The 15,108-nt window shown below is 31.1% G+C and overlaps 1 protein-coding gene across 1 annotated transcript in view; it reads right to left on the bottom strand.

Moving 5' to 3' along the window:
• Positions 1-7,232: 7,232 nt before the first annotated feature.
• The window catches only part of LOC139495084 (protogenin-like), a 47,598-nt gene continuing 39,722 nt past the window's right edge, over positions 7,233-15,108 (bottom strand). Inside the window, exon 21 of the mRNA XM_071283234.1 lies at positions 7,233-13,225. Within this exon, the coding sequence (XP_071139335.1) occupies positions 12,641-13,225 (585 nt within the window). The 3' untranslated portion in view covers positions 7,233-12,640. The remainder of the gene's footprint in view (positions 13,226-15,108) is intronic.

The following is a 15,108-nucleotide window of genomic DNA, read 5'->3' as shown; positions in this document are numbered from 1 at the left end:
TCCATGAAACCTTTTCTTGTTACAAATGGTAACCTTGCTTTGAAATACTTAAAAGATAAACTGCTCCTGTACTAGCGAGGACAAATGTATACTTCTAAAGCTAAAGGAGGAAGTGAACTGTTGACTTAACAGTATTCCAACATATCAGATATTTCATGTATAACTTTTATGTTGCAGTCTATATGGCATTCTTTTTTTCTGTTTTCTTAGGTGCATGTATTTGAATGCGTGTTTTAATATCTATAAATATAAACCTGTCACATTCTTAATATTTACATCTGGTTTCACAAGAAAACCAATGTTTGTTTACCCATAAATAAAGGCAACAGTAGTATACCGCTGTTCAAAACTCATAAATCCAGGGACAAAAAACAAAATAGGGGTAACAAACTAAAACCGAGGGAAACGCATTAAATATAAGAGAACAACGACATAACACCGAAACGTAACACACACAGAAACGGACCAAGCATCAGACAAAACACCACGAGAATAACAAATATAACAAGAAAACCAAATCCATGAATTTGGGATAGACAAGTACCGTGCCACGTCTGATCTCAATATCTCAAAAATAAGAGAAAACACAAACGACTCAACGTTAAAATGCAACACACACAGAAACGAACAATAATATAACAATGGCCATCTTCCTGACTTGGTACAGGACACTTTTAAAGGGGAATAAAAGTGGTGGGTTGATTACCCATAGCGGAAATGATGTTTGTTTTATCATTTAAGAGAGGCAAAAATTACCAGAGATATTCAAATTCATAAATCGTAAACAAACTGACATTGTCATAGTAAAACGACCAAAAGACAAATAGTTTACACAACAAAGTAAAGTAAAGACTGGTGAACCACATCAACAACTGTGGGTGATATCAAGTGCTCCGGATGGGCAAGCATATAAATAAAGGCAACAGTAGTATACCGCTGTTCAAAACTCATAAATCTATGGACAAAAAAACAAAATCGGGGTAACAAACTAAAACTGAGGGAAACGCATTAAATATTAGAGGAGAACAACGACACAACATTAAAATGTAACACACACAGCAACGAAATAAGCATTAGACAAAATCCGATGAGAATAACCAATATAACATCAAAACCAAATACATGAATTTGGGATAGAAAAGTACCGTGACACGTCTATATATATATATTGTTTCATATCCTTGGAACTGTTTTGAGTTCAGTGGTGATATCTGACATGGACGTTTCACTATCAATGACAATTAGGTGTGATACGTCAAAGGTCATCTTTTAATCAAGTTTGCTACAAAATTGTGTCTTTTAATAATACTTGTTAAAATGATGACAACTGAAATTTACGTTAACCATCTTAATATGTTTTAAATGAATGTTTCAAACAAATAATATCGAAGATAATTCAATTTGATACTACAGGAAATCTGCTGTTGATGTTGATTTGGAATTGTATTTTACTGCAATCAGACTAGTTGCTATTTACCTGAGGCAATTAGAGATGTGTTGGTCTGTCAAACAGCGTGACAAGAGAAACCTAAGATTATTAAGATGTGTTGGCTTGTCTTGAAAAAGGAACAACATATTCATTCACTGTTATAGTCAGTATTATGGCAACAATGAATAGGTTTGGCATGCCATTAAACAAGGTTCAACCAAACATTTTTTTTTTAAATTTCCATTTCCTTGCAATGTGGCATTTTTTCGTTTGTTTTTTTGTTGCACTTCAGTGTTCTGTTGTTTCGTTTCTTTCTCTTATAGTAGATGTGTTTCCCTCGGTTTTAGTTTGCATTCCAGATTTGATTCCTCTCTATCTATTGATGACTTTTGAACATCGGTATACTGCCTTTACCGAGAAATGGGCAGAGCTGTTAGTTATTGATACTACAGAATGGTCAGAGTATTTCATGATAACAAAAAAGTCTTGTAGAGATGCTTATTTAAGAACCTTTCAAATTTGTTTCTTTAAAAAAACTTGTATTAAAAAGTAAGTCATGATACATATTGTAGCAAAACAGATGAGTGAAAGTATTAGTGTTGTATGTGAGTAAGTCAGAGAGAGAGAGAGGAGAGATAAATCAAATACATATATGTAACCTAAAATATTTTTTATTGTTAAAAATTAATTAGTCAGATTCTTTTTGTATATATTGCTATATTTTTTTCTTATATATTCTGTATTTACCCCTTGATACCATTGTCAGGTGGTAGTGTAATGGGGTGTGTAAAATCCTGACTATTGAAAAACAAATAAAAGATAAAAAAAAAAGAATATGGCAGTTGTTATCAATATTTCTTTCTGTGTTAGTGTTTGTTTTTGTTGCACATCGATGTTCCTGTTGTTCCTTGGTTTTCCTCTTATGGTTAATGCATTTCCCTCAGTTTTGGTTTGTAACCAAGATTTGTTTTTTGCTCAGTCGATTAATGAGTTTTGAACATCAGTGTATTGATGTTGCCCTAATCAATTATGACAAGTATTTCTGATTTGATGAAGTTAGTCTGAGGCACATAGAGATGTGTTAATCTGTCAGTCAGCGTGACATAAAAATAACAACATATTGATTCACTGTTATAGTGAGTATTTTATTATTACAAGTATTTCTGATTTGTTGAGGTTGACCTGAGGTAATGTGTTTTCTTCTGTACAATAAAATAATGGTACACCTCAACAAACTAGACAAAGAGGTACATGTATAATGATCTACCACTTTACAAACAAGGGGGCACCATGAAGGGACTGGAGAATGACCAAGCCTTTCATCATACTGCTTCTGTTCACTATGGTATATTAGGTGATGATGTGAAATGACTTTTTAACAAACAAAAAGGATAAAATCATAATTTAAGCATTTAGAATTCTCCAGATTCCCTTCAAATGGGCCCCCACTGATTTTGACAATTAAAAAAAAGCAAAACATGATGGAAATAAAAAACAAGATGCAAAAGAAGAGACACATAAAAATATTGTGTATTTTAACTCCTGAATCCAGTGACCTTGATTCTTGAATCAGTGACCTTGACTCTTGAATAAGTTACCTTGACTCCAGAATCAGTGACCTTGACTCCTGAATCCAGTGACCTCAGTAAAAACAACCTACTTTCCCTGTATATCATTCGGTCATTGTACAATAAAATTGTTCTCTAATAACATTCTGATATATTTATATATATAATGTAATAAACAGTGGTTTGTGATAAAAGTAACTATTTAAAATGTTTGGGGTCATTAATAGCTGACCTAGCACTTTATTTTTTAAACTACATAAGTTTTTCCCTACAGCACCTCATTGCTTTTTCCTTTATATTTGTCATTTAGTTCCACAAATTGAATACTATGATCTTATTTATTATTAACTATTATCTTGATGAAAATATACACTAAACAAGAAAATAACCAAAAATATCAGGTTTTATATGAGGTAACACAAAAAGTTGGTTTTACATGAGGTAAAAAGGTTAATCACTTTTATAGGTTTTATGAGAGGTAAACAAAAAGGTTTATTGGTGTTATGAAAAGTTTGTATAGAATCTACCAATAGGATGCTGCATAAAAATCATTCAATAAATTATTTCATACAAATGTTAAAAGACCATTCACAAGAAATCTTCCTCTTGTTTTTAAAAAAACCTTGTTTTATAATAAAAGTTAGTAAATTCTACAAATTTAATGGTAAAATTTGAAGACTTTGAATTGCTCAATTCTAGTATATATAATTTATTTCTGTCTCTTAAAATTTTCAAGGAAATATGCAAAATTGCATAAAAAAGTAAGGGTAACATCTCCTGTTAAATATCAATTGATATTTTTGGTGAGATATCTGTCTTAATAATATAAAGGCTATCTGCTTCTCATAACTCTATTTACTACTTTACTATCAGAGAAGTAACTATTGAAAGTTCAAAAGTGGAAGAAATTTTAAATAAATTTTTTGGTAGTCTTCTATCAGAATACAACAGTATAACAAGAAAGAGAAAATTTTGAAAAGAAATTCTGTTGAATGTTTGAAGAAAGAGAAGATTTCCGAATGGTCTTCCATTAATAATGAAATTATCAGATCTTAAATCCACAACATTTAATAGCACTATCTTGCTTTGGGGATTTCAACAAAAAAATCATTATACAAAATTTAAATCAGTCTTCAAAGGGAACTAATTTTTCCTTAACAAAAATGAGATTACTTCTAATTCAAAATTTAGTACATAGAAAAAACTAAAATATACTTAGTTATAAACTTAGTTCTTGGACATGATTCATTCAAATGCTGTGTTTAAGCAATGTGTCCAAACAAAACCAGAGATTTTTAACCATACAAAGTGTTTATTTTACAGATCTTATTATGACAAGTGTAAATAGGTAAAAGGTCAAGTGTAAATAGGTTAAAGGTCAGCTGCAACTGATGCACAGTATAATTTTTTTACCAAAAAAAACCACTTATCATGCAACTTTTTAACAATTCATTATTTTGCTAAATTAATTTTTATCAATTGATTGAATTATACAATAAAAGTTATATTAAGGTTCCATAGTTTTACCAATACAGATTTCTTATCAGAATAAAGATACTGAAACAGTCCTAAATTTAAATACATATTGCATGTGACAAAAATTTTGAACAAAAAAATATTTTACTTCATAATAATGCTATAAGATATGATAAACAATCATGTATAAATATTTACATCAAAGCAGATCTTTACTATCCTGATATAAATACAAAAGTTTGTACTGAAATGATATTGGTCAGATTAGAGTTGTAAAATGAGGCATTTAATGGTGTAGACCTTAGTTCAGGGAGATAACTCTTTAATTCAGTGTTGCGTTTGTAAAAGTCAAGTTTCATCAATGTATTTTAAGCATTAACCTGAAACAGATTGGAAATAATCTGTTACCAAGAAGCTTACAATATATTGATGAAGATGGTGGGCATAAACATACTGATGATTTTAATAGTTATCTCCCTTAACCTCGGTCTATTTCCTAAATTTTATATTAATTGTATACAAGCACCTGCGAGAAAAAGAACAATTAAAATAAATTGGATTTTATGATTACATGTCTAAGATTAACAAAATCACTGAAGAAAAACAAAAAAGAGGTAGATAAGTAAAAAAAAACACTCCACACAGTTTGTGTATAGAAAACAGGCATGGTTGTCTCTCTTATAATCATCTTCATTCCATCCTACTAGATTTTGTATACCTGATTTTTTATTATAGATTTCGATTCCACTAAAAACTTCTCATTCTGACAAATCAACGACAATTTTGATCATCTTTGCCTAACTCAAATAACTTTTCTCAATCTGACAAATTAACGACAATTCTGATCCTCTTTGCCAAAGTCAAATAACTTTTCTCAATCTGACAAATTAATTGCCATCTAATTTATCATTGCCAGACTGTATGAATCCTGTTTTCTATACACAAAAGTTTCTAATGATAACAGAAAAAACAAAAATGATCTATGATTTCTGTAACAACATCCCTACGGTATGATTTCAAATGAACACATATGCATAATATATAGTAAATACCAATCTATACAAATAAACAGCTCCAGGACTGACAAACTAGTCGTAGCCTTGGTCAAAACCTGTCTTCAGCTCCAGGACTGACAAACTAGTCGTAGCCTTGGCCCAAACCTGTCTCAATAGGCGTGAAATGTCCACAACAATCTCTGACCAAGCTTGACCACAACAATGCATATCTCTCTGACCAATCATGTGACAAAAATTTCTCTTTATAATTCTAAAGCGTTGTTACAAATCAACCCCTTAACACTTTATATACTTTTTTATAAGGATGTTTGCTTCTTTGGTTTTATTTTACTATTATGTCTAATATTTGGAATTCTCTGGTTTTGTCAATGTAATACCAATAAAAAAATCCCCACTAACCCATATTTTTCTTTCATAATTTTATAGTGTTCAAAGCTATTTTTAAATATTTTGTATAATCCTGATTATTTTTTAGTCAGATGGAAAAAAAATTGCCAATGTTAAATGTATGAAAAATCTAGAGAGGATTATGTCCCACCAGATTTTCAATTCATTGTATTTTAAAAACAAGAACACAGGCATACCATTTTTTTCTACTTCTTAAGGTGGTACATAACACAACAGGAAGAACACTCTGTAAAATCAGCTAAACGTTTTAATCATTCTGTATTGTTAAGGTAATATTAAGCTTCTCACTGATCAAATTTAAAAAAAAAAAAATTTTTTCTAAGGGTCAAAATTTCATGAAAATTAAATGAGCCAAACAAATTTTAGCCAGGGTATTGGGTACTACCCTAAGTTCCTTTATAAAAATCTTGTTATTTTGGAACAGAAGAGCAAACATCCTTATACATACAATAACCTTATTGTACGAATCACAAATGGAGAAGTTGAAAATTTAAACATATCTGTATACTTTGGTTGTTTCAATGTTCATTTTATACAAATAATGATAAGAAATAAGTTCCTACAAAAATGTTCTTAAGATATAAATAGTGTGTTCTATTTCCCCTCGTAATTTACTTGTGACTAACCAGCTTCTAGCATGATTTAATTCTGTTCTGGATTTCACACGAAAATTGTCACAAAATAAGTTTCAAAAAGGATTCACAACTAAAACATACACTGGTGAACAACAATCAAATATCAAGAGTATACATACATTAAAAGGGAGATAACTCTGTAAATTATCTAGCATTTTAATGAAATCTCTAATAATGAGATTTTTTTTTTTAAATAGATTTTTTTTTTTCAAATCTAAAAGAAAAATAAATCACTCGACTTATCTCCCCTTTTTACAATTTCCTAAGATGGGCTTATAAAAAGATAATACATCGATTTCGTTCAAAAAACAATCACCGGGTTTAATGTCCATAACAACCAAAATGAATTGCCATGGCAACAATCATGTCAACATGCAATAAAAATTTCAATCACAGTCTCTCGCAGGTAGTAATCAGAAATTGATAAATATCATATAACAAACAATAGACGTAGACTTTGTCCTGGTTATTAACCTTTCTAATCCTGATAGAGCATGCAAGAGCATACATAAAATATACCGTTTCAAACAAATAGGCATTTTATAATCATGGTTTTGATCAATAAATCTAAACAAATAAATAATAAATATATGGAGAAAATAAGTGCATTTAATCCTTGATGAAATCCTTGATGAAACAAAAAGGTTTTTAACATCATAAGCAGTGACAAATTTTGAGTAGGGTCTTTCCATGTTTCTTAAAAAAAAAAGTTTATGGTTTGAAGTTTCAATGATAAATGAATTTCGCCTGTTTATCTAAGTTCAATAAATGTCACATATTTTAATAGCTGTGATAGAAAAATGTCACTTGCTTATCTCATCTTTTATTAATAGCTGTGATAGAAAAATGTCACTTGCTTATCTCATCTTTTATTAATAGCTGTGATAGAAAAATGTCACTTGCTTATCTCATCTTTTATTAGAATTTTGATTGTTAATATAGACTAGAGCAAGATAATATTGATAACACAGTCTTAACTTCAGCCACAAGTTTTGTCAGCTTTCACTTTTAACAATCTTTTCAGAGGTTTTCTCTAAATGGTAGAGCAGTTTGCATTGGCGATATCTTTTTATCAAATACTCTTCGAACATGTCTTTTTGAGGTGAAAGTGTTCTAGCAATGGAATCCATTAGACAATTTATTCACTAACAACATCATTAACAAAGATAAAAATAGATTAACCATGATGCAACATAAAATAAGAAATCTGATTACTTATGACATGATAAATACCCATTCTCACATATCGACCTCAACCTTCTATATAAAATCCTCATAGTTATATTGGCCACAATATTGTCAACTACCGTATCAAGAGGAGTATAATCTGCATTTTGATGGGTTAGAAAAATGCAGACTATACATGATACGGTATAAGAGGTTGTTTTGAATTCAGAGACAAAATGACTGTGAATATATACTAATCATAACAACAATTTATATGTATACACAACAATTACATTAAAAATATGATACACATAAAAATATGACCCGCATTGTTTGAAAAATGTCATTTCCTAAAATTAATGCCTCTTAACCGAAGTGAATTGAAAAAATTTAACCAGTGCCTGTATGTTATATAAAAATTTGTCATCATTTATCAGGATGACTTCTTTCATTATCATTTCTCTAGTTAAAACTCCCATAGACATAGCAATTCAAATCCTGTCAAAAGTATGACTCGGCTACTTAAAGAATTCATCAATGAAAAATTCTAACAAAAATAGTTTATCAGACTAAAGAATATAAATTTCAATTTGTTTATTAATGCAAAAAAGATGCTCCCCATTTAATTCACTCTATGGTGAAAAGGAATAAAATTACATAAAATATTATCAAATTTGTACAAAATTTTAAAATATGCCACTAAACATGAAAACCAGCAGGTCCATGTGGCAAAAAGGGGGCATATATTTTGTTATAAATTTAGAAGTTGATTATTATCTACAGGAGATTAAAAGCTTAAGGATGTATTAAGGTGAGGTTAGGTGAAAATTAATAAATTAAGAAGTTAAAATTGATACTATAAGCTGGTAGAGTATCATTTAAGGATACAAATAAGCTAAAAATATTGATCGGTCATGAACCTCCTTTTCGAGATATTTGAGATTTAAAATATGGCGGGAAAAGGCTGACTCGGACTTTTACCTTATATTTGCATTGGTATTATTAGGTCTCAAAACAAAAGAAAGCAAATTAAGAATCTTCTAAAATTTTGGTAAATGACCTTTCATGAGCAATTAAGTCTTCCATGAAAAAATAAATGGGTGTTATGGGGCAAAATATTTTACATTGTATTGTATGGAAAAACACCAAGGAGTCCGAACATTTGACACAAATTTCAAACCTCACCTAAGTACATCCTTAACAAAAGTGTGTGTTCAAAACAAGATATATTCCGTCTCATTCCAATTGAAGTGTATAATTTGTTAATATTTGCCATCTCTTTCAGCATTCAGAATGATAAGACAAATTTATATATTTTGAATAAATAATGGAGGTTAACTTTATTATAATTCATCAACTGCTTGGTGTTTGGTACCAGTCAACAGGCCGTTACTCTATAAATAGTTCTCAGAATTATGAAAAAAATCTTTAAGTTTAGAACAAATATTCTGGCAAGAACAGACTGTTAATTTTTAAAACAGAATTTAAAATAATTTTGTGATTGAAATAGCATAAGTACAGGACAGGAAAACAGCAATTTTTTAAATCACAACATTTATGCTCATAAAAATGACGGCTCCCTGAGTAGACAAACATTAGGCAACTTGGCCCTGCCTTAACAAAGTGCCTCCCTCAAATATCATATCAACTCAATAAAGATTCTATCAGATGACAATAATAGCTTTTACTGGGAAATGACAAAAAAATGAAAAAATTTAACTGGAAAAAGTTTTGTGTAATTTCTGGAAAAAAGTTTTATGTTATCAAAATTTTATGGAAAAAAAAGCCTGGAATAATTGACACCCACCCTGTGCACAAAGATCTTAATATAAAAAAGAAATTGTTTGTTGCTTTTTTAAAAGGTAATCATTGTGTAAGTTTTATTTTCTCATCAAAATGTTTAAGTATTTTTATGTACCACATTACACTGTATATAAGTCATGTAAGTCCCCCAGGGAAGTTTTATATATACAATTCTCAAATAACATAATGCTGTGATGAGTATCAACGGGAAATCACCTATTCTTATAAAAAGAGGGAGTGTGAACTAGAACCCAGATGATGCCAGTAATTGTTCCCCTATTAAAAATGAATAAAATTCCCCATCGATAATGGAAATTAGTATAACACAATTTAGTGAAAGAGGTAGTTATAATAAAATGAGGTATTATCTTGGAAAATAAGGTCGTTATGACCTATTTACTTCGTCTGTAGATTAATGCCCTACACATGTATTTTTTTTAATAAATTTGTTTTGAAAGTTTTTCTTTTTTCTTAAATGAGTAATGTGTATTGCACAATTACTCAAAGGAACTCAGAAAATCAAATCAAGTAACTAAAACACCAACAACATCTTATATATACATTTTTAAAAGAAAACAAATGTTTGTCAAATGGTAGAGAAGTTTAAAGTGAAACAGAAGGACATTTAAGGGGAGATAATTCTTTAAATCAGTTATGTGTTTGTAGAAGTCAATTTGCATCAATGCATTCTAAGCATTTACCTGAAACAGATTGAAAATAATCTATGTAACCCAGAAGCTTAGAATATGCTTATGAAAATGGTTGACGCAAACGTACTGATGATTTTTAAGAGTTACCTCCCTTAACCTAGGTCTACATCCTTAACTTGAGGTGGCCATGATAGATAACCTCTATCCTGCATACATTGAACTCAGCTGCCTTGAATGTGATGAGAAAAAGTGGAATTAATGACACGTCCATCATTCAATTGAAACATTAAATCATCACTTTAACACAGAGGGATAAAAACATCAGATCCACACTTTAGTACAAAGACAGATTTACAGCTAATTTCTTAATGCTTGTAGAATAAAACTGTAGCTGGTTTGCTTGCTTTGTTTGAATAAATGTTAGCTCAAGCAGTGTAATTAAGATTGACATCTGCACACAATATAGACAGGCATTATTACACCAGTATATATTAAATTTGATAGCGATTATCCAAATTACATCTGTCATTATACAAATAAAAGTACGCAGGCTAACCAAAGTCTTACCCTACATGAAATGGGAAATTAGCTGTAACATCAGTTTCTATTTCCTTCTTAAATATTGAGGCTTTCGCATCAAACAAATCTGGTTTTGAAAAATGTCATTATTCTAGATCTTTTTTCAACTTACGAATTCACTATTTCATATAACATATATAAAAATGAGCAACAAATTAAATGGGGCCAAATATATATTTAGAAATTATTAAATTGAATTGTGAAATTAACACGTCTTTCACAGTCTTATGAAAATTACGATTCATTCCGATTGATTTACAAATAGCACTATGAAACAATAAATATAATAATTTAAATATCTCAAAATCATAATTCATAGTACAAAATATCAGATGGTTTTGCTACTATTTCCAATAGTAAAAAAGAAAACTATAATTTTAAATGATATAAAATTCCATATACATAATACTAGCCACAGGTCAGTTATTTCTAGCATACTACTAATAATAATTTATCAGTTTATTTATACATTTGAGGCATTGGTGAACATAAGTTTATCTAAAGCTTTTAAAACGAATCCCTGATTATCCAGACTTACAACAAATACATATATTGCTGGTCTCAACCCCTAAAAGCTGAGCAAAACCTTAATGTTGGGTCAAAATTTATTTTATTTCTTCAAGCCTTTTAGTAAAGTTAGCTAAAACTTTTTAGTAAGGATAAAACCATCGAAAATCTATTAGAACCTCTCTTGATGTTTACAAAAGAAAAACTTTTTTTCTTTAATTAAAAACTGCAATTCCTAAAAATAATCAAATCTTTAACAGAATAAACTCATCAAAAAGTTATTAAAATTTTTTCAGTTTTCAATAACCACTGAGAGTGCCAATGACAGTGGTAAAATGTTTCCCAAAAACTGATAATACACATTAGAAAAAAGACTTGTGGTAATTTTGAAAATATTACAACTGGACACCAAAGTGTCAAAAGTAAAATCTACAAAATTAGTCATCAAAAAAAACAATTCTACAAGTTGAGTTAAATATGAAATACAGTCCATAATAAAATAAACAAAATATTTCAAATAATTTATAAAATATTTTCTATCTTAAAATTATATGCTAAGATAAATTTTTGGGCTCTTGTATAATTTAGCTTTATGATGGTCATTTAATACCAAGTGTAATGCTAATATAAAATTTTAATATAACATTAAAAGACAATTGAGGCAATATAATAATTTGTATGCTGGACCAAAAATCACCGGTTATCTTTTGTCCACAGCTCACTTGTTTTACCCTGTAATTCTTTTTCCTGCTTCATATGTTTTCACTTCCTTGTTCTACTTTCACTTTCACTTTACAGCACTGCGAGGTCATGTGACTCATCTGAAGCTACTTTCACTTTTCCTCCTCCAAACTGATTATAATGTGGGATGATAATTAAATAGTCACGTGACACCTGAGGTATTTCACTATTTCGATCACATGATCGAGTCATGTGATCCTTGAGGTATATAAATGAATAATAACAACGATTATTCATAAAAAATGCAGTCTTTGTCTGCTAATAATAATATATAGGTAGATAAACGTCAGTGAGGTATCCTGTTTTTACGTATTCGACCAGGGAACAAAAATTATCAAGAGCTTATGTGTAAAACAAAGACAGTTTACCCGCATCATACCGAAAATATCATATAATAATATTCCTAAAATAACACACTATGCCAACCAACTTAAAAAATATGTCGTTAAAAACTTTTTTAAAATCGTTTTGAAAAAAAAGAGAAAAAAAATGCATGTTAAAAAGCTTAACATACAAAACCGCTAAAAAATTTGTTCATAAAATCTCTGAGTTGTCTGCAAACAACTGTTTTTACTTAAAAACAAATAATTAAAAAAAAACATTAACCAGTCTTAACAAAAGTTTGAAAAAATCAAAAATCATAAATATAAGAATATGAAATTCATGCATCAATTACTTGTTGTGAGTTGACACGATGTTCCTGAGGCGATGTGTTGGCATAGCAACGCTTTTTCCCTGGGTATGGCGGAGGAGGCGGTTGATACGTGTACGGCAACACGACCTCCTCCGGAGCCCTGATTCTACCATTCCGTAATGATGGAATTAAAGAGTCTGAGGTATTAGATTGAGGTTTGTCCTCGTTTAGTGAGGTATGGTGGTTGCTGCCGACATCCGAACAGTCCTCCACGCTGCTAACGGACCCCTCTGTCTCCACTGGCGATGGAGGATCCTGACATGACGGGGGACAGGAGGTAGACTGTTGATTAGGGGCAGATATCCTGAGAGATGATGGAGGGAGACAACTCCGTGAACTACTTGAGTTATTTCCCTTTGGTACATCCTCTTCAGATGTGTCGGGAGAGGTATGTTCTTCACTGTTTTGTAAAATGTCTGAGTTCTGAGGTAGATCCTGGCCCACGAGGCTCTTATCATCTAAAGAACTTGTTTTGAGTCCTTTAGATGAATCTTCTGATGTATGACTTCCATCACTTGACGCTAACATGGAGGCTATAAGCCCTCTTGTTTCCTGAAATATTGATCAAAAAGATTAACATGGAGGCTATATGCCCTCACGTTTCCTGAAATATTAACCATAAGTTTAACATGGAGGCTTTAAGCCCTCGAGTTTCAGGAAATATTGATCATAAAGTTTGAACCAGGTCTCATTTTTATTAATAGATAAGGATGTTCGGTGGTTGTCAATTGTTAATGTGGTTTCTTCTTTTTTATATAAGGGCTATTCCAGAAAAAAATGTATGGGGGGGGGGTTGGAAGGCACATTGTATTAATAATACATGGGTGATGGGTATCAGAGCAACTTTTCACACTATAATTCTCAATTACAATTGTCTGGGTGGCGGGTGCTGACAAAAACTGCCTTCCAACCCCCCCCATACATTTTTTTCTGGAATAGCCCTAAATTAGACCGTTGATCTTTCTGTTTTTAATGGTTTTACACAAGTCATTATTGGGGCCCTTTATAGATTGTTGTTTGGTTTGAGCCTAGACTCTGTGCTCATACATTATTGGGGCCCTTTATAGATTGCTGTTTGGTTTGAGCCTAGTCTCTGTGCTCATACATTATTAGGGCCCTTTATAGATTGCCGTTTGGTTTGAGCCTAGTCTCTGTGCTCATACATTATTGGGGCCCTTTATAGATTGCTGTTTGGTTTGAGCCTTGACTCTGTGCTCATACATTATTGGGGCCCTTTATAGATTACTGTTTGGTTTGAGCCTAGTCTCTGTGCTCATACTGTGAAAGTACTTTTATTCGTGGGGTACCAATTTTCGTGGTTTTCGTGGATGACTTTATCCACGAATTTAAGTGTCCAACGAAATAAAACAACCATTGTCCAAATCAAGACATGGAAAAATCCCCATCGGAAGTTTTGACCACTGATATTATCTAGAGAATATATTGATTAACGCCAAATCTGAGAATACTATAATAGCAGTCACAGAACTACAAGCGTATGCAGGATTATACCCATTTAATCTTTAATAACCTAAACTGTACAACTTTTGATCCTTTAATTCTCATAAAAAATATTTTTGATCGATGAAAGTCAGATTTCCGGTATTGATATGCTAGTATGATAAACTGTTCATTTTATATCCTCATAGTTCTCGTATATATGGAAAATAATAATTTCATGCTGGGCTTGATTTTGATAAGAATTATTTGACAATTCAAGATACGTTTAAAGCATTTGTTTATGTAACAATTTTCAATAGGTGACATGTTTATGGCCTAATTAACACCTTTGATGGTCTTTAATCTGTTGATCACTTTATCATGGGTTAATAAGTGTTATCACTATGATTTACACGGGTCAATGTTTACTTTGCAATTTACTTCAATCCTGACTATTTGTAACCTTCGTTTCTAAAAACTTTAATTTTGCAATTTTTTTATAGAAAACTAAAATCCACGAATTTAAAAACCCACGAACATGTAAATATTGCTCAATCCACGAAAATTGATACCCACGAATTAAAGTACTTTCACAGTACATTATTAGGGCCCTTTATAGATTGCCGTTTGGTTTGAGCCTAGACTCTGTGCTCATACATTATTGGGGCCCTTTATAGATTGCTGTTTGGTTCTCTGTGCTCATACATTATTGGGGCCCTTTATAGATTGCGGTTTGGTTTGAGCCTAGACTCTGTGCTCATACATTATTAGGGCCCTTTATAGATTGCGGTTTGGTTTGAGCCTAGACTCTGTGCTCATACATTATTGGGGCCTTTTGTAGATTGCTGTTTAGTTTGAGCCTAGACTCTGTGCTCATACATTATTGGGGCCTTTTGTAGATTGCTGTTTAGTTTGAGCCTAGACTCTGTGCTCAAACTTTATATCCTCTACAGGATATTGACAAAATACAAATATTATGTACAATTATAAAGTTT

The sequence above is a fragment of the Mytilus edulis genome, chromosome 11 (assembly GCF_963676685.1).
Source record: "Mytilus edulis chromosome 11, xbMytEdul2.2, whole genome shotgun sequence".
NCBI classification, from domain to species: domain Eukaryota; kingdom Metazoa; phylum Mollusca; class Bivalvia; order Mytilida; family Mytilidae; genus Mytilus; species Mytilus edulis.
This window is presented reverse-complemented; position numbering and strand designations above follow the sequence as displayed.